This window comes from Schistocerca piceifrons, chromosome 4 (genome assembly GCF_021461385.2).
Source record: "Schistocerca piceifrons isolate TAMUIC-IGC-003096 chromosome 4, iqSchPice1.1, whole genome shotgun sequence".
Lineage (NCBI taxonomy): Eukaryota > Metazoa > Arthropoda > Insecta > Orthoptera > Acrididae > Schistocerca > Schistocerca piceifrons.
The window spans coordinates 170337890-170365486 of record NC_060141.1 but is presented as its reverse complement, the minus strand read 5'-3'; the positions used below and the strand labels follow the sequence as shown (position 1 = coordinate 170365486).

Here is a 27597-nt window from a genome sequence, read left to right as displayed (position 1 = left end):
TGAAGATACTGAATGTACAGAATGGTCTGCGTATTCCCTGGACCTAAATGCTACACAGCACATATTTCTCAATGAACACCACCTCCCCAAACTGTGCAAGAACTGAAAACCACGTTGAGAGAGGAGTGGGACAATATCCCCCAAGGATTCCTCAACAGTTTGGTGGCCAGTATGAATAACACGTGAAAAGTGAGCATTGGTGCCCGAGGACATATTTCTTAATGGGAGTCTGATTTCGAACTTCAGCTGGGAGTCTGAACTGTGTCAAACATTAAAGTTATTTATATCTGTTACCCCTTACCCTGTTTTCCCATGTGTTGAAATCTGTAATAAATATACCACTCCACCTCTATTACTTACGTACTGTGTTTCATGTTGTCCATCATCACCTGTCATTATTCCTGTCCAACAGTGTGTCTGTTTCTTAGCAGTTATCTAGCAGCGCGCTAAACAGCTCAACCTGCATTCCTCACATTCAACTCCTCCTCAAGTGGCAGCTTGTATGATTAGGGGAAAATAACGAATCTCTAGAAACCTCCTGGCCCAACACAGTAATGAGTGTTCCACAACACTTCTACGTACTGAAAATTGTGTATGGCATGCTTTTAATAAACAACATCTCACAGACAACTGAACTGAAACTACACTGTATTGCAGCTGAAGACATATTTTTGCAGGAAGTTATTACACTGTAATTTATTGCCTGCTGTATCTAATAGTTATTAATGCCTCAGTAGGGCAGTCTGAAGTTGGATATCTAGTAGACATTTTGTTTAAAAGGCTGCAAAAAGAGTTTTTGTATTTATTTTCTAATAAATCATAGGGCCAGACAGATTTTGTTCCAAACCCACTTTTTTTAATCAGCAATTTATTATCTATCTTCTGATAATCTTTCTCAACTTCATTCCTTTTCAAAGCTTGTAATATTTCTTATGATCTACATCCCCTAGGATGTCTTATCTTTCACTTACCAATATTAAGATTTATTTTGACTCACACAGAAAACTGGGCTCATGTTGGAACGGGCAGCGTTCAAATCCTCATCTAGCTGTCCTACTTTACAACAGAGGTTTTGCAAGGTTTCAATAAATCACTTATGGTCTAGATGATTCCTCTTGCAATTCCTTCTGCTTCCTGAGCATCAGCCCAGTCTCTAATGAGTTTATCAAGAACACAGGCACTCCTCTCACATTTAAATTTTCTTGAGCGACATCAATGAGTTGCATTTTTCTGCTCACTACTATTGCTCCTAGCATAGGAAGATACATAGATACATTCTCCTCATAGAACAGTTTCACTTGCCTATTTAGCTGTGTGACCTGGTACTGTTACATTAGCATGATTTGATTCTTTTAATTGGCACAACACAGTGAAAGAATATAAAGTTCATGTTTTGGTTTTAGAATTACGCACAATAAAAATGAAATTTCTCAATCAAGCAAATGTAACTTACTGCTAAGTGTGAATAGGTTAAATCCGGGTCCTCTTTTATGTGCTGGGAGAAGCCACCAACAGCAAGGGGTGACGAAACATAGCGTGACACAAGATTTGTTGGCAGAGGGCTCCTTCTTGCCTGTGTGTGAGACTGCAACAGTAATAAGACAAATAGGAACTCATGAGATACCACACAGTAATGTACACAAAAACACAAAGTTAACTCAGTTGCCATTTCACATGTAAAAAGTTGGAAACAACAAAATTAATACATCAGAACATATACAGAGACATACATAAGCACTGAAAATTAAAGTTAGATTATCTGCAACAAAGAGCATCCCATGTCACCTCTGATATGTAAATGTGATATGTAAACTCTGATTTGTAACCAAAATAGGCCTATTTTCAAATAATAAAGAATGTTTTTGATTCTAGAACAAAGCAAAATCAATTCCGAAAAATATTCGACATAGGCTTTAAGTGGATGGGTTTTACTTTATTGGATTAAATGTTGGTGACTATGAGAACGTCAGTGAAGAGCGTTGCATTCAAAAGGTTGGTAGTTCTAATCCCCATCCTATCATTCCGATTTATGTTTTCTGATGTTCCCCTAAGTTAGTTTAAGGCTGCTACTCAAATGGTTCCTTTACGATGGACACAAGGAAATTCCTTTTTCAATCCATCCCCAATCTGAGAGTGTGCTCCTTCTCTAATGACCCCTCATCACTGACAGTGCATAAAAGTTCTTATCTTCCTTACTTTATATGATAATTAATCACTCTTTTTCAGGGTACATTCATGTATGGTGTGATGGAAAAAAATGACTATATAATTCTGCAGATCGAAATTTTCTAGCCGTATCCTGATGATCCCTTCATCCAATTCATTTACTTTAAAGAAGTTATCTTTAGCAGTAATTTAGAATCTCTAAATTCACTGACAACATTTCACGAGGAGGAGGTTCCTTTCTTGAAGTGACTCTCATTTCAGTTCACTGTACACACAGATTAGCACTTTCAGTCACCATCTACGTACCATATTTCTAAATTTACCCAACCTTAATTTTTAGGCCAACGTCATGAAAGCCTCAGGCTCGTGAGTAAGAACACTAAACATAGGAAACGCAAGATTCTTGTACGCGGTATCCTTGAAGATGTGCGCACTTGTCCTGAACATTCCTTTCCCTTAATTTTAGCTTTCTTTCAAATGTTACCTCAAGATATTCAGCCAACGCCACAAACTTTCACAAGTTCATCACTAATGCTATAAATGAATAGTTTGTGCAATCGTTTCCTATTCCTCGGCATGGGTGTGTGTGTGTGTGTGTGTGTGTGTGTGTGTGTGTGTGTGTGTGTGTGTGTGTGTGTGTGTCGTCCTTATCTTAAGTTAGTTTAAGTTAGATTAAGTAGTGTGTAAGCTTAGGGACTGATGACCTCAGCAGTTTGGTTCCCTAAGACCTTACCACTAATTTCCAGTTTTCCTATTCATCGGGGGAAGCTGCCATTCAATGAGGGAAGAGAAAATGTCTTCCGGAATTAACTCTTACCATACCGGTATGTCCTGGCAGTTAACTGGTGATCGTACTTTCTTGCATTCATAACACGCTTGATTTTGCAAATCGATTAGTATATTCACCGCGCTGCATGGTGTCGTGATTGCAAAGATTGACCTCGCCATGGACGTCGGCAGTGAAGTTGCGCATCACGCAGCCTATTGCGCACAGTTTGAGTCGTAACACGACGTCCTGTGGCTGCACGAAAAGCATTATTCGACATGGTGGCGTTGCTGTCAAGGTTCCTCCGAGCCATAATCCGTAGATAGCGGTCATCCGCTGCAGTAGTAGCCCTTGGGCGACCCGAGCGAGGCATGTCATCGACAGTTCCTGTCTCTCTGTATCTCCTCCATGTCCCAACAACATCGCTTTGGTTCACTCCGACTTCCTGGACACTTCCCTTGTTGAGGGCCCTTCCTGGCACAAAGTAACAACGCGGACGCGATCGAAACGCGTCATTGACCGTCTAGCATGATTGAACTACAGACAACACGAGCTGTGTACCTCCTTCCTGGTGAAATGACTGGAACTGATCGGCTGTTCGACCCCCTCCATGTAATACTGGGTGGCCCAAAAAGGATGGTCGGATTTGAACTGCGTAGTACCATTGAAAGGTGAGGAGAGGGGACCACTGCCGGCCGTCTGCAAGTCGGCCATTACACCCAGTTTGCCACGAGATGGCGCAGTGGACGGTCGAGCATCGTGTTTTTGCTGTGGAACAGTTTTCAGAAATGATGAATCGTTTATTACTGTGCAACGATTGTTTCGACAACGTTTTGGTGTAGCGCGTGATGGACCCATTCCAGATCGCAGATCCATATCACGTTGGGTGACTGCATTCCGGACAACAGGGTCTGTCAAAAGTGGTAAATCTACAGGGCGTACACGTACGGCAGTTACTCCACAGAACATTGATGATGTTAGAGCGTCAGTGCTGCAAAGCCCGCGTCGTGCTCAAACTTTAGGCCTCAGCCGTAGTTCGTTGCAGCGTATTTTAAGCCGTGAGTTACAGTTTCACCCATACAAAATTATGATCACGCAAAAGCTGTATGATCGTGATTTTGAGCAGCGAAGACGATTTTGTGAATCAATGCTTGACATTTTGTACTCCAATAATGATGCTGTGCTTCTTATGTCAGATGAAGCCCATTTCCATTTAGACGGCTATGTCAATAAACAAAACTGCAGGTATTGGGCAGCAGATAATCCCAGAGAATTGCACCAAAAGCCTCTTCATAGTGCTAAGGTAACAGTCTGGTGTGGAATTTCAAGATTGGGAATTGTTGGTCCTTATTTTTTTGAGGAGAACAACGCTACAGTCACAGTGAACTCGAAACGTTACGTTAACATGCTACGTAGCTTTTTGGTGCCGAAACTGCGAGAGTTACATGTAAATCGAGATCGAATTTGGTTTCAACAGGACGGGGCCACGGCCCACACAGCCAATGACTCCATGTGTGTTTTAAGGCGGATGTTCCCCCACCACATCATCTCGCGTTTTGGAGATGTCCACTGGCCCGCGAGATCACCTGACCTCTCAGCCTGTGATTTTTTTCTTTGGGGATACCTAAAGTCAAAATTCTACGTAAAGAAGCCCCGAAACTTAATTGATCTGAAGGAGGCAATCAGTGCGGAAATTATGGCAATTCAAGAAGAAACAGTAGTGAAAGTGATGGAAAATTTCGAGGAAAGACTTGTGGAATGCATCACCGAGGAAGGACACCATCTTCCAGAAGTCATTTTCCGTACATGATTTTTTGTGGTTAGTTCTTGTAATTGGGTGCCTGGGAGCATTTAGTTACGTAATTGAATAAAATTAATTTGTAAAACTGATGGAGTTATAGTTATTTAAAATGTGACCATCCTTTTTGGGCCACCCTGTAGATGCTGGAGCTGTGTACCTCCTTCCTAGTGAAATGACTGGAACTGATCGGCTGTTCGATCCCCTCCGTCTAATAGATGCTGCTCATGCATGGGTGTCTACATCTTTGGTCGGTTTTAGTGACATCTCTGAATAGTGTAAGGGACTGTGTCTGTGACACAATATCCACAGTCAATGTCTGTCTTCAGGAGTGCGGGGAACTGGGGTGATGCAAAACTTTTTTTTATGTTTATATTTTTCCGATGAGATGAAAGCTAGATGATCGCTGGACAAACGTATAGCCCTCAAAAGAATCTATGACGATAGGTAAGTTGATTTTTTTTTACCAGAATCATCAAACCAGTCTTGTACTTACTAATAAGCTAATAAATGAGAAAGCACCTCTAACCACCTGCGTTATAAACAGAAGCACACATGCAAGACTGCCTGGCTCTAGATTATGACTGGTGTAGTGGGCAGTAACACTGCAAGTAACCTTGAGTAATGGCATATTTTATCTTGTTGCTGATTTACATCGTGCATTCTTACGAGTAATTAGCAAGAGCAATGGAAATCATTAGGAAGATAGTTAATTTGTTTCTCTAAATGTACGGAATACTAATTAAGAGTTACTGGCTGAGCTTACAAAATCCTCATGTGTAACTGTAAGCATTCCATTCACATAAAAGTAGAAGTGATACGTACTGCCAGGCGAGGGTACGCAAGGTGCGAGTCATCTTTGATGTGCTGCGTGTCACGGAAGACAACAGCCCGTATGACGCCATGAATGTGTTCCTCTGGCCAGGATCCAAGCAGTATGCGCTGCGGGCGGCCCCTTCCTTTAGGGCGCAAATCTGCAGCAAGGAGTAAAATTACACAATTATAAAACAGCACTAAATGGAAAGTATTGCTTCACAACGTTAGCAGCACTCAGCTGTCAACAACAATAACTGAAACATTATTAGAAACGTCTCATTACAAATATTACACTACAGTATTCGATAACAATAAAAGGCATATTTCATTCTTAGAGTTGTTTCTCGCTTTAAGCCAGTGCACGTAGCTCCACACACAATAATTAATTTCAACATAAGAAACGCAATCATCAAACCTTAAGACGGCCACACACGTAACTGTATGCGTATCAAGCACATTTGCGCAAGTGTGCTTGAGCAAGCATGCACAAATTCCACGCGGTTCAAGCATGCTTCTACAAGCGTTAGTTTCTTTGCCAGAAAGTGTGGAGCTCAGACGACGACGCGTTGGATTTGGCAGCCTTTTTGCTTGTGTTATGAAAAAAAACAAAAGAGAAAACGTGATGCGCGTACTAAAGAGTGGTTAAGGATACGAAAATGTTATTTCCATATTAACTATTCGCGGTAGACACGCTATGGAAACTTTCTCAGACTAGGGTTGATTTTCAAAGATGGCGGTGCCTTCCGGGCAGGCCGCTGCCGTGTTAATATGCCAGGCACTTCCCTTTCATTTTGTTTCGGTGGTTACCATACAATTTCATTCGCCTTTGGTGTATCTAAATTTTCCCCGATTGATAGTAATCTAATTGACTGTTAGGGTTAGGGTAAACCACTGACTGATCTCACAGGACTTGCTTCTCAACCGCCGTGGCGTACAGTCCTTAGAGTTCTTCCGATTGTACAGAGAGAGCAGTTAGTTGTAAATACGTCCGGACACCCGGGCGAAACTTTATATTTTCGCGGACATAAGACAATCACCGGCGAACGTGGGGCCATCTCCCGCAGTACGAGTCGTCACCGCCGCACGGTCTCAGGCGCCATGTCACGGACTGCGCGGCCCCTCCCGCCGGAGGTTCGAGTCCTCCCTCGGGCACGGGTGTGTGTGTGTTGTTCTTACTGTAAGTTAGTTGAAGTAGTGTGTAAGTCTAGGGACCGATGATCTCAGCAGTTTGGTCCCTTAGCAATTCACACACATTTGAACGTTTTTTGAGGCGCCACCGACCCCAGCAGCTTCGGCAGCGTCCGAACGCAGACGACAGCATCTCGTCTTTCACTGGCTACATCGGTAACGTTGCGCAGCTTCAGAAAATTCAAAAGCCTATCAATCGTTTTTCTTATAGCAGCCTTGTACTCGCAGTAGTCACCAGATATTCATAGGTGCTTGCACAATGTCTACGGAGACTTGGCAGTGAAGAAAAGCACGGTGAGTCGTTGGGCAATACATCTGTCATCATCACAAGGCCGCGCACACCTGTCCGATCTCTCGTGTACCGGATGGCCGCACACAGTTGTGGTTCCTGCAATGTTGAAACGTGCGGACACTCTCATTCGAGGTGATCCACGGATGACAATCAACATGTCGCTGCACAACTGGACGTCTTTGGAGGTGGTGCTGACACACATGTCTAACATTTGGGGAACCCAAAGATGTGTGACCGGTGGGGTTATCGCCTTCTAACAGAAGACCATAAAGAGCAATAAAGGACCGTCTCTGAAAAATTGCTTACGCGTTACGAGGCTAATCGTGAGAATTTTTCGTCGAACATCGTCACAGACGATGAAACATGGGTTCGTCACTCCGAACTGAAGACAAATGGCAATCCATGGAGTGGTGCCACACCACATCTCATTCGCAGAAGAAGATCAAAACCACATCCTCAACCGCTTCTTTTGTTTGAAGTGCTCCCTCGTGGTGGAACGATAAACTCTGAAGTGTTAGTGTGCTACTCTCAGGAAATTGAAGAAACGACTTCCGCGTGTTGGTCGCCACGCAAATGCAAACGAACTTCTCCTTCTCCACGACAACGTAGGGCCCACACAAATCTGCGCACCCGAGAGGAGCTCACAAAACTTCATTGGACTCTTCTTCCTCTTCACCCTACAGCCTGGATCCCACACCTTCAGACTTTCATCTGTTTGGCCCAATGAAGAATGCACAGCGGTATGTGGATGACGGAGAAGCTACTGATGCAGCAAGAAATCGGCTTCGTCGTCGACCAGTAGAGTGGTAGGTACCACGCGAGCATACAGGTCCTTCCAGTAAGGAGGCGTAATGCTGTCGCATTAAATGGAAATTATATTGAAAAATAGAGTTTTGTAGCCAAAAGAGCGAGGAATAATATGGTGTATTGGAATTCTGAATAAAACCAACCTGCTTTCAGAAAAAAATATGTTGCACCAACTATGACAAATTTTACATCGGCCAAACTGGTCGTTCTTTTAAAATTAGATTCAGAGAGCGTTTGCAGGCACATAACAAAACTGCATTGAGAATGCATTTGGCAGAAACCGGCCACACCCTAGGCAACATCGAGAGTTGTATGCGTATTCTACACAGGGCAGAGAAGGGTCGCGCTCTTGACTTGTTGGAGATTTACAAAGCGTAAAAGCATGAGCCCACTAGGGTGTCCAACACCTACTTTGCTTTGTTTGTTGACGTACTACGATAACCAAATAATCCCCTCGAGTATTGATACCTAGCCTTACTTGATAATTTATGTCGAGAACAGTAGGCATTTGCCTCACTTCCATATGTTAGTCGCACTAATCCTGTAAGTGATTATGTCCTACCTATTCATTGAATGTACAACCAGACTATATAATTTTATTTATTGACTGTTAATAGTTGTTTAAAAGTTTCCTGTGGGAGATATATCACGTTGTATGTAAAGCCCTCTAGTGATTAAGTTCTTAAGATCGGTGCAAGGCTAAATAACATTCTGGCGGCCGACCCAACAGAGGGCGCTGATCATTGATCTGTCCTTTTTCAGCTGTCATACAGACATTTTATCTTTCATAGGCAATTTATAGGTTGCTACAGGCAAGGTAATACGTATATTAATTGTTGACCGTAAATTCGCCATAAAAAGGATCAGTCCTATTCTATTCATATATTTCCTTTTAATAATTTTATATGGGTAACTGTATTCGTCTTTTAATGTATCACACTTTAGTTTCTATGATAGTTATCAATTTTAAAAGTTTGCTTCGTGTATTTTACATAATGTGTTTTTATCAGATTATGTTTTTTGTGTAAATGATGAGTACATCTGAGCCGACAGTAGCGACATCTAGGGACGATGTAGGCAGACAGATTTCTGGTAGCTACTGTACTTCAGTAGCTAGTTGCAATAATGACTGTGTGGACGATGCGGCCTATTCTACACGTTACTTTAGATCTATATGACGATGCTATGCTGATTATATTTGTATGTTTTGACGATGCCATTATGGCCTTATCTCTTTAGGACATGGTGTAAAAAAGGTACGTTTTACCGTATTTTCTGTACATCTCCATGGCTGTATGACAGTAGATTGTGATACGTATTGCTGTATTATGTTGAAAGACACACTGCTCACTAGGTGTATATATTTGTATATTATAGATCAGAGGACGGCCATTACGGACTGAAACCGGTCATCGTCTAAAGAATTCATATTGTGATCAAAGACTGGAATAAAAAAAAAACATTTAAAAATATGTTGCATCACTTATCGAATGCCACTCGTACAACTTGAACAGCAAGGGTTCCAACTTAATTCCCTCGGTGTTACTTCCAAAACGTATTGATGACTCTCCGTCCAAGATAACATGCTATGCCTCCCCTAACAAGAAAAGCTCAACTCAGTCACAAATTTTGCTTGCTACCTCAACAATAGCACTTTTGAAACTTCCTCGCAGATTAAAACTGTGTGCCGGACCGAGACTCGAACTCGGGACCTTTGCCTTTCGCGGGCAAGTGCTCTACCAACTGAGCTACCCAAGCACGACTCACGCCCAGTCCTCACAGCTTTACTTCTGCCAGTACCTCGTCTCCTACCTTCCAAACTTTACAGAAGCTCTCCTGCGAACCCTGCAGAACTAGCACCCCTGAAAGAAAGGATACTGCGGTACTGGCCGAAGTAAAGCTGTGAGGACGGGGCGTGAGTCGTGCTTGGGTAGCTCAGTTGGTAGAGCACTTGCCCGCGAAAGGCAAAGGTCCCGAGTTCGAGTCTCGGTCCGGCACACAGTTTTAATCTGCCAGGAAGTTTCATATCAGCGCACACTCCGCTGCAGAGTGAAAATCTCATTCTGAATAGCACTTTTGTTACCAAAAATTTATATGATAGCGAGTCAGACTCCTTACGGAAGGCATAAGACGAGTAAAGAAAATGGATATTCACCTGCTCCGCCATCGGTGGAAGGTCCGAGCATGTTGTGCACGCGGTTGGCGTAGAGCACGAACGTCGGGTAGGGGATGTCGTACTTGCGCGCCGCCTGCGACAGCGACAGCCCCTCGCGCAGCACGGAGAAGATGGCCTCGGCCATGGTCTCGGGTCGCCACGACTTGAGCGGCCCGCGCTCGCGGAAGCGCAGGTTGTGCACCAGGCTCTGGTTCGTGTTCCAGCACTTCTGCCACATCGACTGCAGCTGGTACTGGTAGCTGTCTGCTGGAAAACACACACGCCCAGGGGCCGTTAGTGCCTGCAATGCCAGCTTTGTTTCTAGCTATAACACTCTCATAAAAAACATTGTGTCGCACTACAACAAAGAAATGAAACAAATTGCGGTAAAGTGCATTATGGACTATATAAGGTACACATTAGCTAACACTAGATGGCAAGACATGGAAGGATACAAAAATAAAATTTTCCAGAGAAATAACTACGCATCTAATAACACTTTAAGTTAATCCTCGAAATTGACTATAGATGACAAAAAATACAGGCAGCTGAAATGCAATTTCCAGGCGAAGGAAAAGGACCTGGCTGGCCGTAGTGGCCGAGCGGTTATAGGCGCTACAGTCTGGAACCGCGCGACCGCTACGATCGCAGGTTCGAATCCTGCCTCGGGCATGGATGTGTGTGATGTCCTTAGGTTAGTTAGGTTTAACTAGTTCTAAGTTCTAGGGGACTGATGACCTCAGAAGTTAAGTCCCATAGTGCTCAGAGCCATTTGAATCATTTGAAAAGGACCTGACAGAAACAGTATTACAAAAGAAGAACTTAGTGTGTACTGAATGAAAGAAAAATAGTGCAAAAATGTAAAAAACAGAAATAACATATCAGCAGGATGGGAAGCACAATAACTGAAGACTTGAGATGTCACCAGGAGGTGAAAACTCGAATTGCCATAGCGAAGGAGGCATTCAACAGAAAGAGAGACTCTTACGTGGCAAATTAGATTAAGAACTAAGGAAAAGGCTTGGCAAATGTTTTGTTTGGAGTGTGGCACTATATGGGGCAGAAACATGGACACTGAGACGAGAGGATGAAAAAAGGTTAGAAGCATTTGAGATGTGGATGTGGAGGAGAATGGAGAGAATAAGGTGGATGGAAAGAGTGAGTAATGAAAGAGTATTGGAAAGGGTTGGTGAGTGAAGATGTCTACTGAAGGTTGTAAGAGAAAGGAAAAAGAACTGGTTGGGACATTCATTGAGAAGGGAGTGCTTGCTAGTAGATGCTTTGGAAGGATTGGTTTGTGGGAGAAGACTGAGAGGAAGAAGGAGATACAAGGTGATAGACGACATAAAGGGAAGAGGAAATTATGCAGACCTGAAGAGGATGGCAGAAGACCGGACAGCCTGGAGAACTACCATGTGAAAACCTGCCTTTAGGCAGAACACCATGATGATGATGATGATGAGGATGGGGAAAACAGAATAGTTGAAGAAGTAATCTATTATGTATCAACACAAAGTTTTCAAGAATATGTGTAATGTGCTTGTGTTTTCAGCGATGTCAGTGTTGTGTGCGTGTGTGTAATCAAAGGCTAAATAACAGTATTATTCTCCACTACGTGGATTACGCATCGTTGCCTGTTCCAGCTTCATAGTTGTCTCCAGCGTGTTCTGGATTGTCCTCGGTCTCTTCTTTCCCTCGGCTTGTAATCCGACGCTGCCTTGCGAATTCTGGTATTTTCTTATCTTTATAAGCGACCGGTCTATTGTTACATGTTTTATTGTCTACTGATTCTACATTTAATGCATCCTAACATCTTTATTCCGTATCCTATAAATCTTCGTACATCCTCCACCACTCTTCGAAAATCTCGCGTACGCCAATTGTTTTTTATTCAGCTGCTTTTTAGTCAGCACTGCGGCTTTGCTGCCATCAAGCAATACGGGTGAAGTCATTATTTTATAGAATTTCATTTTCATTTCTTTCCTAACTTTTTTTAAATGTTCTTTGAATGGCCCCACATACAACTTGATATTTGAATAAAACATTCTCGGTTATCAAGCCGCGTCAATTCGAATAAAATCCTCGAGCTTTCGAAGACCATCTCCGCCATCGTCGTCAGATTTTATTCGAATTGACGCGGCTTGAAAACCGAGAACGTTTTATTCATGTATGCCGTCGCGAAAGACTCCGAGGACACATGACTTGATATTTGCTATCTTTTTGCTCACGTCCTCCCCTTTATAAAAACATGTCTCAGCCAAGATACTTATACTTCGTACTTCTTCTAAAATGTCATTTACATCAAAAACTTTGATCTGACTGGATCCTTTCCTCTAAAAGCCGCAATTTTGATTTTATTAACTGAGATTCTAAGGTTATAAGATTTATGTACAAGGTGTATAACTTTGCTTTCACGTTTTTTTCCCCCAACATTTGAGGCTTTAATGAAACAAATTGGTTACACATCATTCAAAGTATTTTCCATCGCTGGCCACTACTTTCTCCCATCTTTCTGGCAGCGTACGAATCCCGCGTCGAAAAAATTATTCATAATTTGAAGCGATCCACGAATCGATCCAATGTATGACTTCTTCATGTGATCGGAAGTGTTGGTCAGTCAGGCCATGCGCCATTGATCTAAACAGGTGATAGCCAGAGGGAGCAATGTCTGGTGAATACGGCGGGTGGGGTAGGACTTACCATTTTAATGTTTTCAAGTACGTTTTGACCTCTTTTGCAACGTGGGGTCGAGCGTTGTCGTGCTGCAAAATCACTTTATCCTGCCTCTCGCTGTATTGCGGCCGTTTGCTTTTAATGCTCTGCTCAAACGCATTAATTCCGTTCGATAACGAGCACCTGTGATTGTTTCACTTGGTTTTAACAGCCCATAGTACCCGACGCCTAGCTGGTCCAACCAAATGCAGAGCATGATCTTGGAGCCTTGAATATTCGGTTTGGTCGTCGTCGACATGGAAGCACGACCGGGATATCCATCTGATTTTTTGCGTTAGGGTTGTGGTAATTAACCCATTTTTCGTCCGCGGTCACAATGCGATACAGAAATCCCGTCCGTTTTTGCCTCTGAAGCAACTGTTCAGAAACACATAAACGCCGTTCAACGTCTCTTGGTTTCAGCTCACACGGGACCCAAGTTCCTTCTTTCTGAATCATGCCCATAGCCTTGAGACGTTTTGAAATGGCTTGCTGTGTCACTCCCACTAATCGTGCCAATCCTTTTTGAGTTTGACGCGAGTCTTCACTCAGCAATGTCTCTAATTCTGCATCTTCGAAAACATTCTCTCTTCCACCACTATGACGGTCTGCGACATTAAAATCACCGTTCTTTCACTAATAGCGTCCTTACCATACGTACTTGAAAGCATTCGATGAGATTCAGCCGCTGTTTTCTTCATATTGAAACAAAACAGTAACACCTCCCGCAAATGACGAGAATTAGGCTCGTAAATCAATCAGGAACAACTTTATGATGCAGAAACAAATCGAATAATGTTTGAATCAGGTTATGTTGACCGAGGTCCAAGCTAACTATGTGACGTCTGCGATCTGTTTCTTTCGACCGCTACTTAACCGTTGTCGCCACCTATCGGCAAACAGCGGAAGCAAAGTTGTACACCTTTTACATTATTTGAAAAATACATGAGATTTTGTAATTTTATCATTTACTTGAATCCTGGAATCAGTATTTGATCGTCTGCAAATACAAGAGTGTTTGAATAGACACTGTTTGCTAATTTAATTTCTGGATCTACTAGCAGTTTACATTTGTTTAAAATGTCGTCAGTGCATGTACACACAACGTAATATGTACACACACAATGTGTTTGTTGTGTTTTCTCTGCGTCGAACAGTCTCCACACAACTGCATCATAGACTTTACGACCTGGTGTCTTCTGCACGCTCATATTGGTCCACTAAGTGGACAGTACAGACTACCCGTTTTGCGTTGACGCGTCCACACTTCAACAGCTGACCTTCTGCCCAGTGGAAAATAAGCATCAATGGCTTGCTCTTGCTACATATACTTGGAGCTACTAATCAACCTAAAAACATATGTGTAATGACTATAATTATTAGTCTGCAAAAGACGTAAATACTGATGTAATGTTGTTCAGTACACCATCCTCAGTTACCAATAGAAATATCTGCACGTATACCTGTTACGCCCTGTATATTAAGATTGGGTCATAAGCTATACCCTTGTATATTGTATATGTATATTGTAGACTGTAGACTGTATATTGTAGAAGCCGTTCATGTCTTTTAATTTTTGTGCCTATGATAAAATCTGTAGGCCTATTTCTGTACAGCGTCTTTATTACCACAATTAGATGTGGTGGATAGTCCTTATTTTCTAGTATTTGCCATAATTTTATTCGAGTTGCCCTGTCAAACGCCTTATTAAAATATATAAAAGCAAGATGTGTTTCCAAATGCTCTTCACTTCTTTGTGCTACTATTTCTCTAATGGTGAAGACATCACCCAAACACCATCTCCCTTCCCTAAATCCAGTTTGCTCTTCTCCCAGCAGACAAGATGCTATTATTTATTACTTTAGTACAGATTTTATATCCTGTATTCATGAGACTTAACTCTTCTATAATTTGCTAAATTTTTGGTATCTCTTGAACAGATTTTTAACTAGGGCTGTTGACCAAGGAAGAGAGATACGTATGTGACCGTTTTTCCAGCGTTTATTGAGTAGAAGGAAAATTCTTAATTTGCATATTATACCACCATATTCAATAGGTTCCATATTCGCTCCATCTAATACAGATTTTTGCAGATTCTAATACTGTATCTGATTCTTGTGATGTTATATGGCTTGCTTCTGGAACTTGATATCTGTTCATTCGCTTGTTCACTATACCATAACTGTTTATAATGTTTTATACATTGTTGTTCACTTATTAAATTTAACCTTGTCGTATCTTTTCTCATTTATTTATGTGCGTAAGTAGTTTACATCCAGTTAGCTGCTTCCTTTGTACATCACACTCCAACTCACTTAGGAATTTATTTCATGTTTCCTCAAAAACCTTTCTGGATATTTTCTTCACAATTATTCTTTTCTCCTTATATACATAGTTCATAGCATATATCTGTTTTACTTCGTATGCTTTCCACCTTTTTTCAACTGCTTGTTTTACATCTGCATCACGTATTATCAAACCCCTTTGATTTCTTACCTCTCTCTTCCTTCCTAAAACTTCATTTGCAGTGTTATAGATTTCCTGCATTGTTTTTTTCCTGTTCTTTATTTACATCTGCATTATTATTATTACTATTAGAGATATAAGCCGAACGAGAAATTAATGGCTTCAGTGAAGATGAAACTGGCTATAAGCCTACCAAATGAAGTAAAAAGTAATAGAGATTAGACAAAGGGCTTTCATTCAAAGATCATTTTACAGACAAATTATAATTTTTCAGTGGCATACCTGGGTGGGTTTGGATTGGGGGGGGGGGGGGTTTGAGAGGGGGGGGGGGGGTGCTGCGTTCCGTACCGGGTATCAACTCTGGGGATGACAAAACTTGCTAGGTTCTATGGCACGAGTTGCAGAAGTTTTTTTTTTTTCCTTCGTTATTTCATTTCCGACAGTAACGGGAGTGGGAGGGGCAACTTAGCTTGCGCACTGGGCCTGACCATTTTGCACGCATATGCGCATTTTACCGTTAAAATTGCGTGTAAACAAAAATTATTCTCACGCAGTACTTTAGACAGTATATCAATGATCTCAGTTTTATTTATACACCCACCCATACACACACACACACACACACACACACACACACACACACACACACACACACTATACAGTGTGGTTGTTACAGTAGAATATACGTTTTAACTACATTCATTTGAAATGTGTGCAGTAATGCAATCTGGTGGTACGTTCAGGAAATCTAATCATCTCTCAGGTGTGTGTGTGTGTGTGTGTGTGTGTGTGTGTGTGTGTGTGTGTGTGTGTTGTTGTACAGGAGGCATTTTTAATGTAGTCTGACAGTCACCGATCTGTTTATACGATTTCGTTGCGCTGTGAAGGTTTTCGTGTTGTTTTTATTTGATAGCAAGTAGAGATTTGAGATTGTAAAGTGAAGAAAACGATACTTTATTAGCGATTATACTGGGATCGTAAAAAAATGAGGTTGTGGATTAGGGAGATATCAGGCTTGGCGTATCTTGGATTCAAATTAAAGATATGGTTCTGTAGCACAATACAGTACAATATAGGAAGGGCAGTATAGTTACGTTTGTTGTTTATGAATTGCGACAGCAAAAGATACTTACTCGTGTCGGTTTCAAAATTACCAGAGAGAATTTGCTTTTGCCTATTCTGAAACTTTCTACTGCACTGTATTTTCTTTTATTGTCTACATGTTTAGAATAGTGCACTCGGTGTCATTGTTCGTATTATTGTTTAATGTCAAACTGCCCATTATTATGCGTCTAACCCGACGTGAGGTTTGGTATTCTTGTATTATAGTGCGTCACTTGACACACACGAGTGGAAATATATTATTGGAATATAACGTTTTCTTCTCTTACTCGTAGGGAAGGCGACAAGGAGTTTCCTTTTTTCTTGATGGAAAATACCTGAAAATTCTTGTGCAGTTACTTTGCGACGACGATGATGATGATGATAATGATGAACCGTGACATGTTTCTCTGAGTTGAACATGATAAGACTGAAGAAAGTTTATACGACACTTATTCAGAAGGCAGTTGCAGAATGTCACTTTATTTTTTCTTACTTTTGCAGCTATCTGTTTCTTCATTTATGCTCGCATCACTTTGCACTGCGTGTATTAGAACTAAATAATAAGATTTCCTTGGAACATAAAACACCGTACACGTTTGTCCCGAAAAAATAAAATAAATCTGAACTGAAAATCTTTGTGTTTATTCGGAAGGACCTCAGCAGGAATTTCACGTTTATTTTTGCGTACTATTCCCATTAAATTCAGCTTCAAGTCGATCAAGGTTCTGCAATTGGGACACAGGTATGACAATTGTCAATGATTGTTTCTCTCCGAATCCCTCAGTGTGAATAACGAGGTGTTTAAGAACACCTGAGAGATGATTAGATTTCCTGAACGTACCACCAGATTGCATTACTGCACACATTTCAAATGTGTGTAGTTAAAACATATATTCTACTGTAACGATCATCTAGTATTTCAAGTTTCTTTGAACTTCTAGGCAAATACTGTTTAAATAAGCAACGCTCTGAAATGGAATAAGTTACTCAGCAGTTGTCAGATGCTCCATAAGGGTACAAGCCTTAATAAATTTTTTTCCTATAACGATCAGCAGTTCAGGAGTAGCAAACAATATGCAGATTTCTTAATTTCATAACCACACATGTGGTTATGTACATACTGAGTGACGTAATTTGGCGTCACAGTTGGATTTATTAATAACCAATTCGTACTGTACTTCCTTATAATTTTCAATGTCTTGTTATGCTATGCAATATCACATACCATACTGATAGCTATTCTAGACCAGTTTTACGACTGGATCGCGATACTTCACATCTGAGCATTTGGTCACATTAGCTCGTAGTAAAAGTGTGATAATAATATTGTACTTTTTAACAGAGTTCCTTAGTCTAAAAGGCTGCTTGTTTCATTTGGTTTTACCGTTCAGTTTAGAAAAAAGCCAGCCATTATTCACAGTGACCTTCCCGACACCAGATGCACAAAATCTTTAGCGAGGTGAAGATTTTAATGTTAAAAAATGTTTTCTACATCAACATATACATGGACATTCTGCACATCACATTTAAGTGCCTGGCAGGAGGTTCATCGAACCACCTTCACAATTCCAATCTCGTTTAGCGCGCGGAAAGAACGAATTTGTGTTTTAATCCCGGAACAATGTTAAATTTCCTTTATTTTGCACATAATAATTTCAGTGTAAATGTTGTGTGTATTTAAGAAATTAAAGTTTCTATAATTATTTAGTTTTTATCACGGAACAGTCGTTCCTATTCACTATAACAAATAAATTTTAAGTAACACTTACTTCTTTCTTCAAATATATAATTTAAAATACACTGAAGAACCGAAGAAACTGGTGTACCTGCCTAATATCGTGTAGGGGGCCCCGCTAGGACGCAGAAGTGCCGCAACACGACGTGGTATGGACTCTCTGAAGTAGTGCTGGAGGAACTGACACCGTAATCCTGCAGGGCTGTCTATAAATCCGTAAGAATGCGAGGGGGTGGAGATCTCTTCTGAACAGAACGATGCAAGGCATCCCAGATATGCTCGGTAATGTTCATGCCTGGAGAGTCTGGTGGCCAGAGGAAGCGTTTAAACTCAGAAGAGTGGAGCCACTCTGTATCAATTCTGGACGTGTGGGGTGTCGCATTGTCCCGCTGAAATTGCCCAAGTCCGTCGGAATTCAGAATGGACATGAATGGATGCAGATGATCAGACAGGATGCATGCCTAGGTACGTGTCACCTGTCAGAGTCGTATCTAGACGTATCACGTGTCCCATATCACTCCAACTCCCCACACCATTACAGAGCCACCATCAGCTCGAACAGTCCCCTGCTGACATGCAGCATCCATGGATTCATGAGGTTGTCTCCATACCCGTACACGTCCATCCACTCGTTACAATTTGAAACGAGTCTCGTCCGACCAGGTAACATGTTTCCAGTCATCAACAGTCCAATGTCGGTGTTGACGGGCCTAGGCGAGGAGTAAGGCTTTGTGTCGTGCAGTCATCAAGGGTACACGAGTGGGCCTTCGGCTCCGAAAACCCATATCGATGTTTCTTTGAGTGGTTCGCTCGCTGACACTTGTGGATGGCCCAGTATTTAAACCTGCAACAGTTTACGGAAGAGTTGCACTTTTGTCACGTTTAACGATTCTCTTCAGTTGTCGTTGGCCCCGTTCTTGCAGGATCTTTTTCCGGCCGCAACGATGTCGGAGACTTGATGTTTTAAAGTATTCCTGATATTCACGGAACACTTGTGAAATGGTCGTACGGGGAATAACACCATGTTCAAACTCACTTAAATCCTGATAACTTGCCACTGTAGCAACAGTAAGCGATATAACAACTGCGCCAGACACTTGTTGCCTCGTATAGGCGTTACCGACCGCAGCGCCGTATTCTGCCTGTTTACGTATCTCTGTATTTGAATACGCATGCCGATACAAGTTTCTTTGGCGATTCAGTGTATGTACGCAAACATGAAACGTCTTCGCCCAAATGGAACATAGAAGAAAATAGGGCCGCAGTTTGAAAGACTGGTCGATGGCCAGCTCAGTGCTGAACTTTATCAAACCTTCTAAATCAATATCAAGTATTTAAAAAGTACCAAACAAAAATCATGTGAAAGAAGATGATGTAAAATTATCTCAAACCGGGAGTGAATTTATAGATAATTTAAAAAAAACTGATAGTAGTAACAAAAGTGAAGAACCAGTCAGGGAAGGCATTCACGAAGAAACAATTAAAACCCAAAGAAAATGTATAAAATCTTGTAGATAGTTGTAATGTAAATTTAAGTAGATTCAAAGTCAGTGTAGCACCTAAGAGGGAGCAAATGAAGAAGAAATCACTGAAAGTAGTAGTAATATTTTGTTTTCCAATAACTACCAGTGGGTTTTCCCTGTTCTTCCAGAAAATCTAAGGGCTGTCTTATTTAAAATTGGAATGCAGAATTTTAAAACAAATTTGGACCATTTGTTTCCGTTATTAGACAAGGCAATAAAAATAAGATGAAAGGTGCTAACCGACAGTTGACGTTTGATTGTTTGTGTATCAGTCAACCAAATGATGAGAAAATTCCGAGAACCTGGATGGCAAACTCTACTATAAACTATGGGTTGTACTATTTTCGCTGCAGGATCTTTATTACAGACGCAAGTTTGAACAATACATCTAAATTTAAAATTTGTAACTGATCTCTATGCCTGATGAAAAGTTAGTCCGAAAGTTTACAACCATGAAACTTCAGAAGAACGTCAGACTTATTTTGAAAAGTGGAAAACCATAAGAGCAAGTCTGATTGCCAACAGAACTATAATCATGATAGACAGCATTTGAAAAAGGAAAAAGGAAATGGATAGATATTTTAAAAAGACTTATAGAAGTCACTACGTTTTCGGCTGAACAGAACCTTCCATTCCGCCACCACAGACTGCATACGCTGACGGCAAACACAGGAAATTTTCTGCAGCTGATTAAGCCTTATCTAAATATGATACTGTACTAAGAGAACACTTGATCAAGCTAGAGACCACTGTCACAGTCGGGCAAAAGATTTACAAGCTATTTATTCACCATCAAATAAAATGAATTTGTTTCGCTTCTGGGTGGAATTGTTAAGAAAAAGATTTTAAATTATATAAAAAATTTGAAGTATCTTTGCATCATATTTCACAGCACGCCGAACGTCTCGATATAGGTCAGTGAAATCATTCGTTATAGTCACATAGAAATCAAAAAAATAGAAGTAAATGAGTCATCTCTAGGTTATTTCCACAAAATGGGGAAGAAAGCCGTTAGCATAAAGCAAAATATTTTACAGGTTATGGAAGAGGATTAGCTGGATGTATCAATTTTCAGAGGACAAGGATGAGACAATGCTTCTGCAATGGCTGGAGTGAAAGTTTAATTTCGACAAGTTCAAACACCAAACATCGTAATGCATGGTGAAATGAAGCTATGTTATTATGTATCACGTAACGGCCCATATCTGTACCGATGTGATTAGTTTCTCGCCCCAAAACCAAAAAAAAAACCTTTGTGGGCCTTGTTTTTATTCCTCGGGAGCGGCTGCAACTGCCTACAAAATTATTATAAGCAATCTATCCAATGTTCAAACAAATTTCCGGCTTGCAGCCGATCATCGTTGAATTCATTGTATATTTCAACCGGGCACCTGCCAATCATCTTCAAGTGAGCTATCGAAGGCTGCAAGCCCGAAATTTGTTTCAACATTCAATTTGTCGGGAAAATTTTAAAATGCACTGTCTCTCCGATGTTGAGTAGTATTGTAATATCGTACTTGAGCTTATATGGATATGAGTGTCGTGGTACATCCTTGTGTATCTGCCCGATATGCTATTTATATCTGCTATGCCGTATACGTATGCTCATTTTAATGTCCCCTGTGCTGAAATATTTCACTGAAATAACGAATACAGTGACAGGGAAAAAAATCGCAATTCTAAGGAGTTGTACGACATAAACGAAAGCTGTCAGGCGTGTCTCTACATCTGAAAGATGACGTCTATTCATATTTCGCGCAGGACACGTAAGAGTGGCGGTAATAGCACCACTATGAGGCTGAAAATCAGGTTTGCTTTAAGTACACGCTGTAATGGTCTTGGGCATTAGTCACCTTTGAGACTGGACGTGGTGAGTTGATGTTAATCAAAAATGTATTTAAGGCGGGAAAGTCGCCATTATTAGCACCCCACTGAATTTGAACGATGTCGTATAACAGAGGTATGAGAAGCTGGATGTTACTTCTGCGATGTTGCAGAAAGACTTGGCAGGAATGTAGCCACTGTTAATGATTGGTGGTAGTGGTGGTCACTTGGATGTACGGTCGCCAAGGACAGCTCCGAGACAGACGCTCTGTAGCATGCATTCCATGACTCCAAACCACCACCATCTGCGACTTCAGAGGTGTCAATTGAGGTCTCATTGGAGAGCACGTTGGAGGTCAGTAATGTTTCCTGATGACAGTTGGTTCGGCCTCGGTGCTAGTTATGATTGTGTGTTGGTTAGGAGGACCCCATCTCAGGGCCTGCAAACAATCTGTGTGCGTGCTAGACAGACTGCACCTACACCTGGAGTTATAGTCTGGGGTGCGATTTCGTATGACAGCACCAGCACTCTCGTGGCTATCCCATGCACTCTGACCGTAAATTTGTACGTCAATCTGGTGATTCGACAAGTTCAGCTGTCATTCATGAACAGCATTCCAGGGGACGTTTTCCAACAGGATAAAGCTCACACACATACCACTGTGTGTCCTATAGAGTGTCGACATGTTGCCTTGGCCTGCTCGATCAGCAGCTCTCTGTCTGCAATCGAGCACATATGGGACATCATCGGATAACAACTCCAGCGCCATCCACAACAGTTCCTGTATTGACTGACCAAGTGCAACAGGTATGGAACTCCATCCCACAAACTGACATCTGGCACCTGTACAACATAATCCATGCACCTTTGCATGCTTGCATTCAACATTCTAGCGGTTACACCAGCTATTAATGTACCAGCATTTCACATTTGCAGTGGCTTACATTAACCTGTGATACTGCAATGTTAATCACTTAAATACGTTACCTAGACAAACGTATTCCTGAAGTTTCATTTCTTTATATAATTATTTTTTTTTTGTGTGTTGCAACTTTTTCCGTCGGTGTATAATTTTACGTAAAGCAATATTCGTGGAACCTGGGGCATTTTTAATGTTCCTGATATGCTCTGTTTGCAAATAATTATCTTGTAAGTCTTTTTCTATACTCTATCTATTTTCAAAACTATGAATTCTGTCGATGTCTCTATATTTCCAGAAATAACTAATTCTTAAGTTCCTACTTTAATACGCTAGTCTCAGTTGGGTGTTTACTTCAAGCGGTTTCAGTTTACCCAGATATTCTCGCACCAGTTTTTCTATAGTTATTATCATTTTTAATGTACAGCAGTAAGTCAACAGAGCGCGCAGGTGACGGCTTTACGTCAGTAATTAAGCATGTGTTTCAGTTGAGGTTAATTAGAGATTGCTTGTCCTGTGGCATTACCGGCAATGTAATAATCGTTACAACAACTGCAGCCATCTTACACATGTAATGAGCGTTGTATACTGGAAATGTCCATATGAAGAAGCAAATAAATTGTCTGCAGGTAATATAGTAAATAACTGGCTGAAATTACCCTGTTAAACATCCGGTGCACGTGAATGGGAAAAATACTGTTATTGGTGTAGCTCTTTATTGCTACCCTGGTTAATGGTTTGTCAATACTTTTATTTCCTCTGTAGATATAGATGCTTGGATAGTGCATTTAGTGTGACGTCTCGCTCACATGGCGATGTAGCACCTGGAATATCACGAACTTCCCATAAGCAGTTGTATCACTTAATCAGTAATAATTCAAGGAAGGTAGAATTTTTATATTCTAATTAGTTTAGATTCGTTAAAAACTTTATGGTCGAACTTTAAATGTTTAATTACGTTGGACTTAGCAAGAAGAGCGATCAATAACTTCTCCAGGTGCAGGAGTCACTGCACACAAAGTTTCAGCTCGACAGCATTAGCTGTTAATTGTTTAATTAAAATCCCCAAGATGGCGTCTAAAGCGAAGCAGTCATTGGATGGTTTGAACATCTACTTCGCTAACGCTCCCCTCCATCACGCACAAAGCGTGCCAACTGAATGCCTTTCCAACGGTTCCTCCCAAGTCTACCGGGTGGCTATTGGCGCCGGTGCCATTGTTGCATGAGGGCCTAACACAACTTACACAGTTTCCTGTTTGGCGGAAACCGCGCTGATAAAACTTCGATTGGACCTCGCCTCACTCTGTGTCTATGCTTCTTCCGGATCAGATCTAAGTGGAGGCAAGTCGTCCTGGAGATAGAGATTACCGATGCAGACATGGTTAACAAATAATGGCGAGCAAAGGAAGTCTTCTGATTATTAAGCCACGTTTTGCAGAATATAAATTTTATCAACCGCGTCGCAGTTTTATTATCATAAGCTTCTACAACCTTCATATAGTAAAAAACTTATAATATACATGCAACAGCAAATTATCGAACAGCTTTAAAACGCTGCTGAAAACAATATTACAACCACCCACTACAGACAGCAATAATGGTTTACTCGAAGTTGACAAATCTCCACCTGCAACTTCAGGGCTTGAGTACAAGATCAAACGTAAATACCTTTATAAATTATATATTATGTAAATTATAAACAAATGCGATTGCTTGAAGATGTACTGATGAAGGCAATCACGCCGAAATAAGATCAAAATAAAGAGTCAAGCAGCGTACTGTTTTCTAGTTCTCTGATTTCTCTTCAGAACTCGCAGCCAAGTCAGGTAAAGAACCTACTTCGGGAGTTCGGTTCTCATCCTTGCTACATCTTCTTGCTCTTTTCAACCGATTAACAATACTTCGGGCTTGGCTATTATTCTTACAGTGTACCATCGTGTGTTCTTCAAGCCAGTAGTAGGCTAGCATCAGAAACAATGATTGTCGTGCGCACTATCTTGCTTCCGATAGGGGCAGACCCTATTTTTTTAAATTATTAATTAAACATGCTGTTAACGACTCCCATGAATCATCATGAGGCAATGCTTGTTTTGTATAGTGAACAGTCTTGTTATTCGGCAGTGATTTCCTTTTTGTAAAAATCTGCCGGCCGCGGTGGCCAAGCGGTTCTAGGCGCTTCAGTTCGGAACCGCGCGACTGCTACGGTCGCAGGTTCGAATCCTGCCTCGGGCATGGATGTGTGTGATGTCTTTAGGTTAGTTAGGTTTAAGTAGTTCTAAGTTCTAGGGGACTGATGACCTCAGATGTTAAGTCCCATAGTGCTCAGAGCCATTTGTAAAAATCTCACTGATCACTGAACGATACAAGTGTGTTGTTTTCCACATATTGGCTTATTAGTGTTTGTTGACGCCGCTCTGCTGGTGCTATCTTATTTTCCTGTGTGCAATTATTGCTACGACGGTCCTATACTGGAACAAAACCCCCATGCCTGTAACTAAGTGATGGGTCAGATTGCTAATTTCCAGCAGTCTTAGCCAATAACCACAACCGCCAGCATATGGGTAATAACAGCGTCATTCATTCATGCAATGCCCAGTTCTGCAGTGAGTGTAACAAGCATCGAGAATGGGCTTGGCGAAAACAACTATCCCCAACTCAGGGAGTATAGTGACAGCTTATTGTTTATCGAGTGTACAGATTAAGTTTCTATGATTTGCTTGTGTTTTGTTAATCTGTATCTGACTCGTTCCACATCCCCAAGTTTCGCCTTCTTGATGGGATCACGATGAATCAATGAATGCAGAGCAAGGGGGTGTTTGGTTTGTGCAGATAATATCCACTGAACAGTTATTGCAGTCTGTGGTAAACGTACTATGAAGTAGTGCTCAGCGTTTGAGAATGGACTAAAAGATGTTCATGACAATGGGAAATCATGGTGTCTATCCGCCATCTCGAATACACGGCAACAGAGACCCAGATTTGGCCAAATACGGATCCAAAGGTGATAGAGGGTTATGATCCCACTCGGTAAAGATAAGTTTACTAAAATCATTTGTAATATAAAAAATTTAGAAACTGATATATATCAGTTTCTAAATTTTCCAGCCCCCTTTCGGAGAATAAGTAGAATAAAGTCAAGGGCCTCCGAAATGACAAGGAATTCTATAAAATTATAAGCTATGTTTAACACGGATACTATTCAGATGCTTGTCTGAGGTCCAGCCTACAGAGAGGTTGCGGCCCCTACCTGTTGCAGGTCTGGTTTCCTTTTCTTTTTTTTTTCAGTTTAAGGAAGAAGTGAAGAAGAAGTAATCGACGTGCGAGCAGCGATAGAATTTAAGTACCTTCTGGATGCGTTTGCTTTGTAGTGTAGAAGTTCAAACTAGGACGCCAGATGGGAGTGCCATAACGAGACTGGTCTTAAAATTCCTGAATCTTGGGCGTGTGAGGCAGTGAACTGTATCCTTGCACAAAGTCGCTTCTACAAACTGCACACTACCAGTTACTGTAGCAATAAAAGTACGTTCATTCCGAACCCTTCGTTGTTTCACGACATGGCTTTGAGCAACCATGGGGGAAGAATAACTCACTGGTCTTACTTTATTACGTACCTAACAGAACACTAAGATATTTATGAAGTTGTTACTAGCTTTGCAAAGAGGAACGAAGGGGACGTGAGTAGGTCCAATAGATCATATCTACTACTATATTAAAAATGTCGAATATATAATGAAAGCACCGTACAGATGGAAAAACAAAGGCGCTGAAAATCACCCTAGATTACGAACGAACTGCGCCCAATGCCTGAATCCGAACCTGGACTTTGCACTTTCGGATCTTCATCTCTTTCCAAAGATGAAGAAACAACATACAGGTAAATTGCCTGCGAATGATTCGGTTCTCAAGAAAGATATTACGATTTAATTACCGGGTGCCACACTGTCTTGTCAGGAGCTACGTAAACTGGTGTCGGAGCACAGCAAATGTCTTGGTGGGCAAGGAGAGTATGCACAGAAATATGTCAAAGTATGAGGGCGAATTGTATGAATTCGCTTTTTACGACATTATTAAATGCCTTTGTATAACAAAACACTCTTTGCTCTTCAGTGAACCTTGTAACTGGAGCCACTGCAGTGAAACCTAGCCACTGTGTTGCCATTTTCATAACAACAATGGGCGAAGGTCTCAAAAGGAGCCATGTTGGCGCGAACGGGGTCTCAAGCTGAAGTTGTGGTAAGTTGTGGCGGAGCCTGCGTGAGATAGCAGTAAAATTTTAATCGTAACCTCTCCAGTTTGAGACAGTCAGTCAAAAGAATGAAAGAACAGAGCAATTTTGGATGAAAACTATAAAGTAAAGTAAAACGATTAAGGGTGTTACTGTTCCTGTTACTTTATGTCGTGTTATTACGCAACTTACACGATCCAAGAGCAATCGTATTTCTCAACGAATTAGGCAATTTTCACTACCGATTGTATCTTTAATTCCACAATTTTGTCTGTGCTCTTGATTTCTAAGTCTCCAATTAATCCTTGCACTCATGCGATAAACATCATTACTTACGTATCACTTAACGCTATATTCCTCTTCCCTAAGATTCAATATTCAAGATTAAACAGCACGAGTATTGTCGCAACTGCATAAAATGGTTTTTTATCTGTTTTTCCTAGCTACTCCAACAAGAATTTTTCTATGTGTGCCATAGACTTCTACTTGTCAACACTTACAACGGATCATCCGTCTGACAGGTGTACATGGTTTACGTTTGTTTCGCTAGAGGCGCTGAAAATCTCCCTACGGTTCTAGCCGGCCGTGAGAGTCTCTTTGGTATTTAGTCATAGTACAGTTTGGGATTGTCGATATTTTTAAAAATATCAACTTTAAAAAGTATCATTGTCGGCACTCGGCAGATCGAAATATACGTATAACGACGGAAAATACCGACTTACGGCCTATAAAAATATCGGCTGCACATTGTAAATATACTGCCGTTCTCAGAGCCTTATTTAAGTGTTGGTTTATTATTAGATATACTGTACATAAACAAGCTAGTAGCCTGCTTATCCACCTTAGAGAAAGAACGGAAAGGGAAACGATGCACATTCACGCTTGGCGGTAACCACTTTGCTAACAATGGTAACGGCATGTAAGTTGCACAATAGAAGGTGTCTGATGGGTCCGTCGTTCGGTTTCGTCACATACCGGATTTGTCGAGAACACTTCGTGTTGACTTCCTGTAGTGCAACGCCAGCGAACTACCAGCTGTAGTGTTAAAATTGCGCGGTGAAATTAAAGTTTCTGTTTCTGCTGGTATCGTCGAGCGACGA

At 41.2% G+C, this 27597-nt stretch overlaps 1 protein-coding gene across 1 annotated transcript in view; it reads right to left on the bottom strand.

Moving 5' to 3' along the window:
• LOC124795699 (protein bric-a-brac 1-like) overlaps nucleotides 1–27597 on the bottom strand; it is an 837236-nt gene that overhangs the window by 2881 nt on the left and 806758 nt on the right. Inside the window, exons 6-8 of the mRNA XM_047259779.1 lie at nucleotides 9989–10255; nucleotides 5556–5704; nucleotides 1454–1585 (exon numbers count right to left, since the gene is read on the bottom strand). Coding sequence (XP_047115735.1) covers nucleotides 1454–1585; nucleotides 5556–5704; nucleotides 9989–10255 — 548 coding nt within the window. The remainder of the gene's footprint in view (nucleotides 1–1453; nucleotides 1586–5555; nucleotides 5705–9988; nucleotides 10256–27597) is intronic.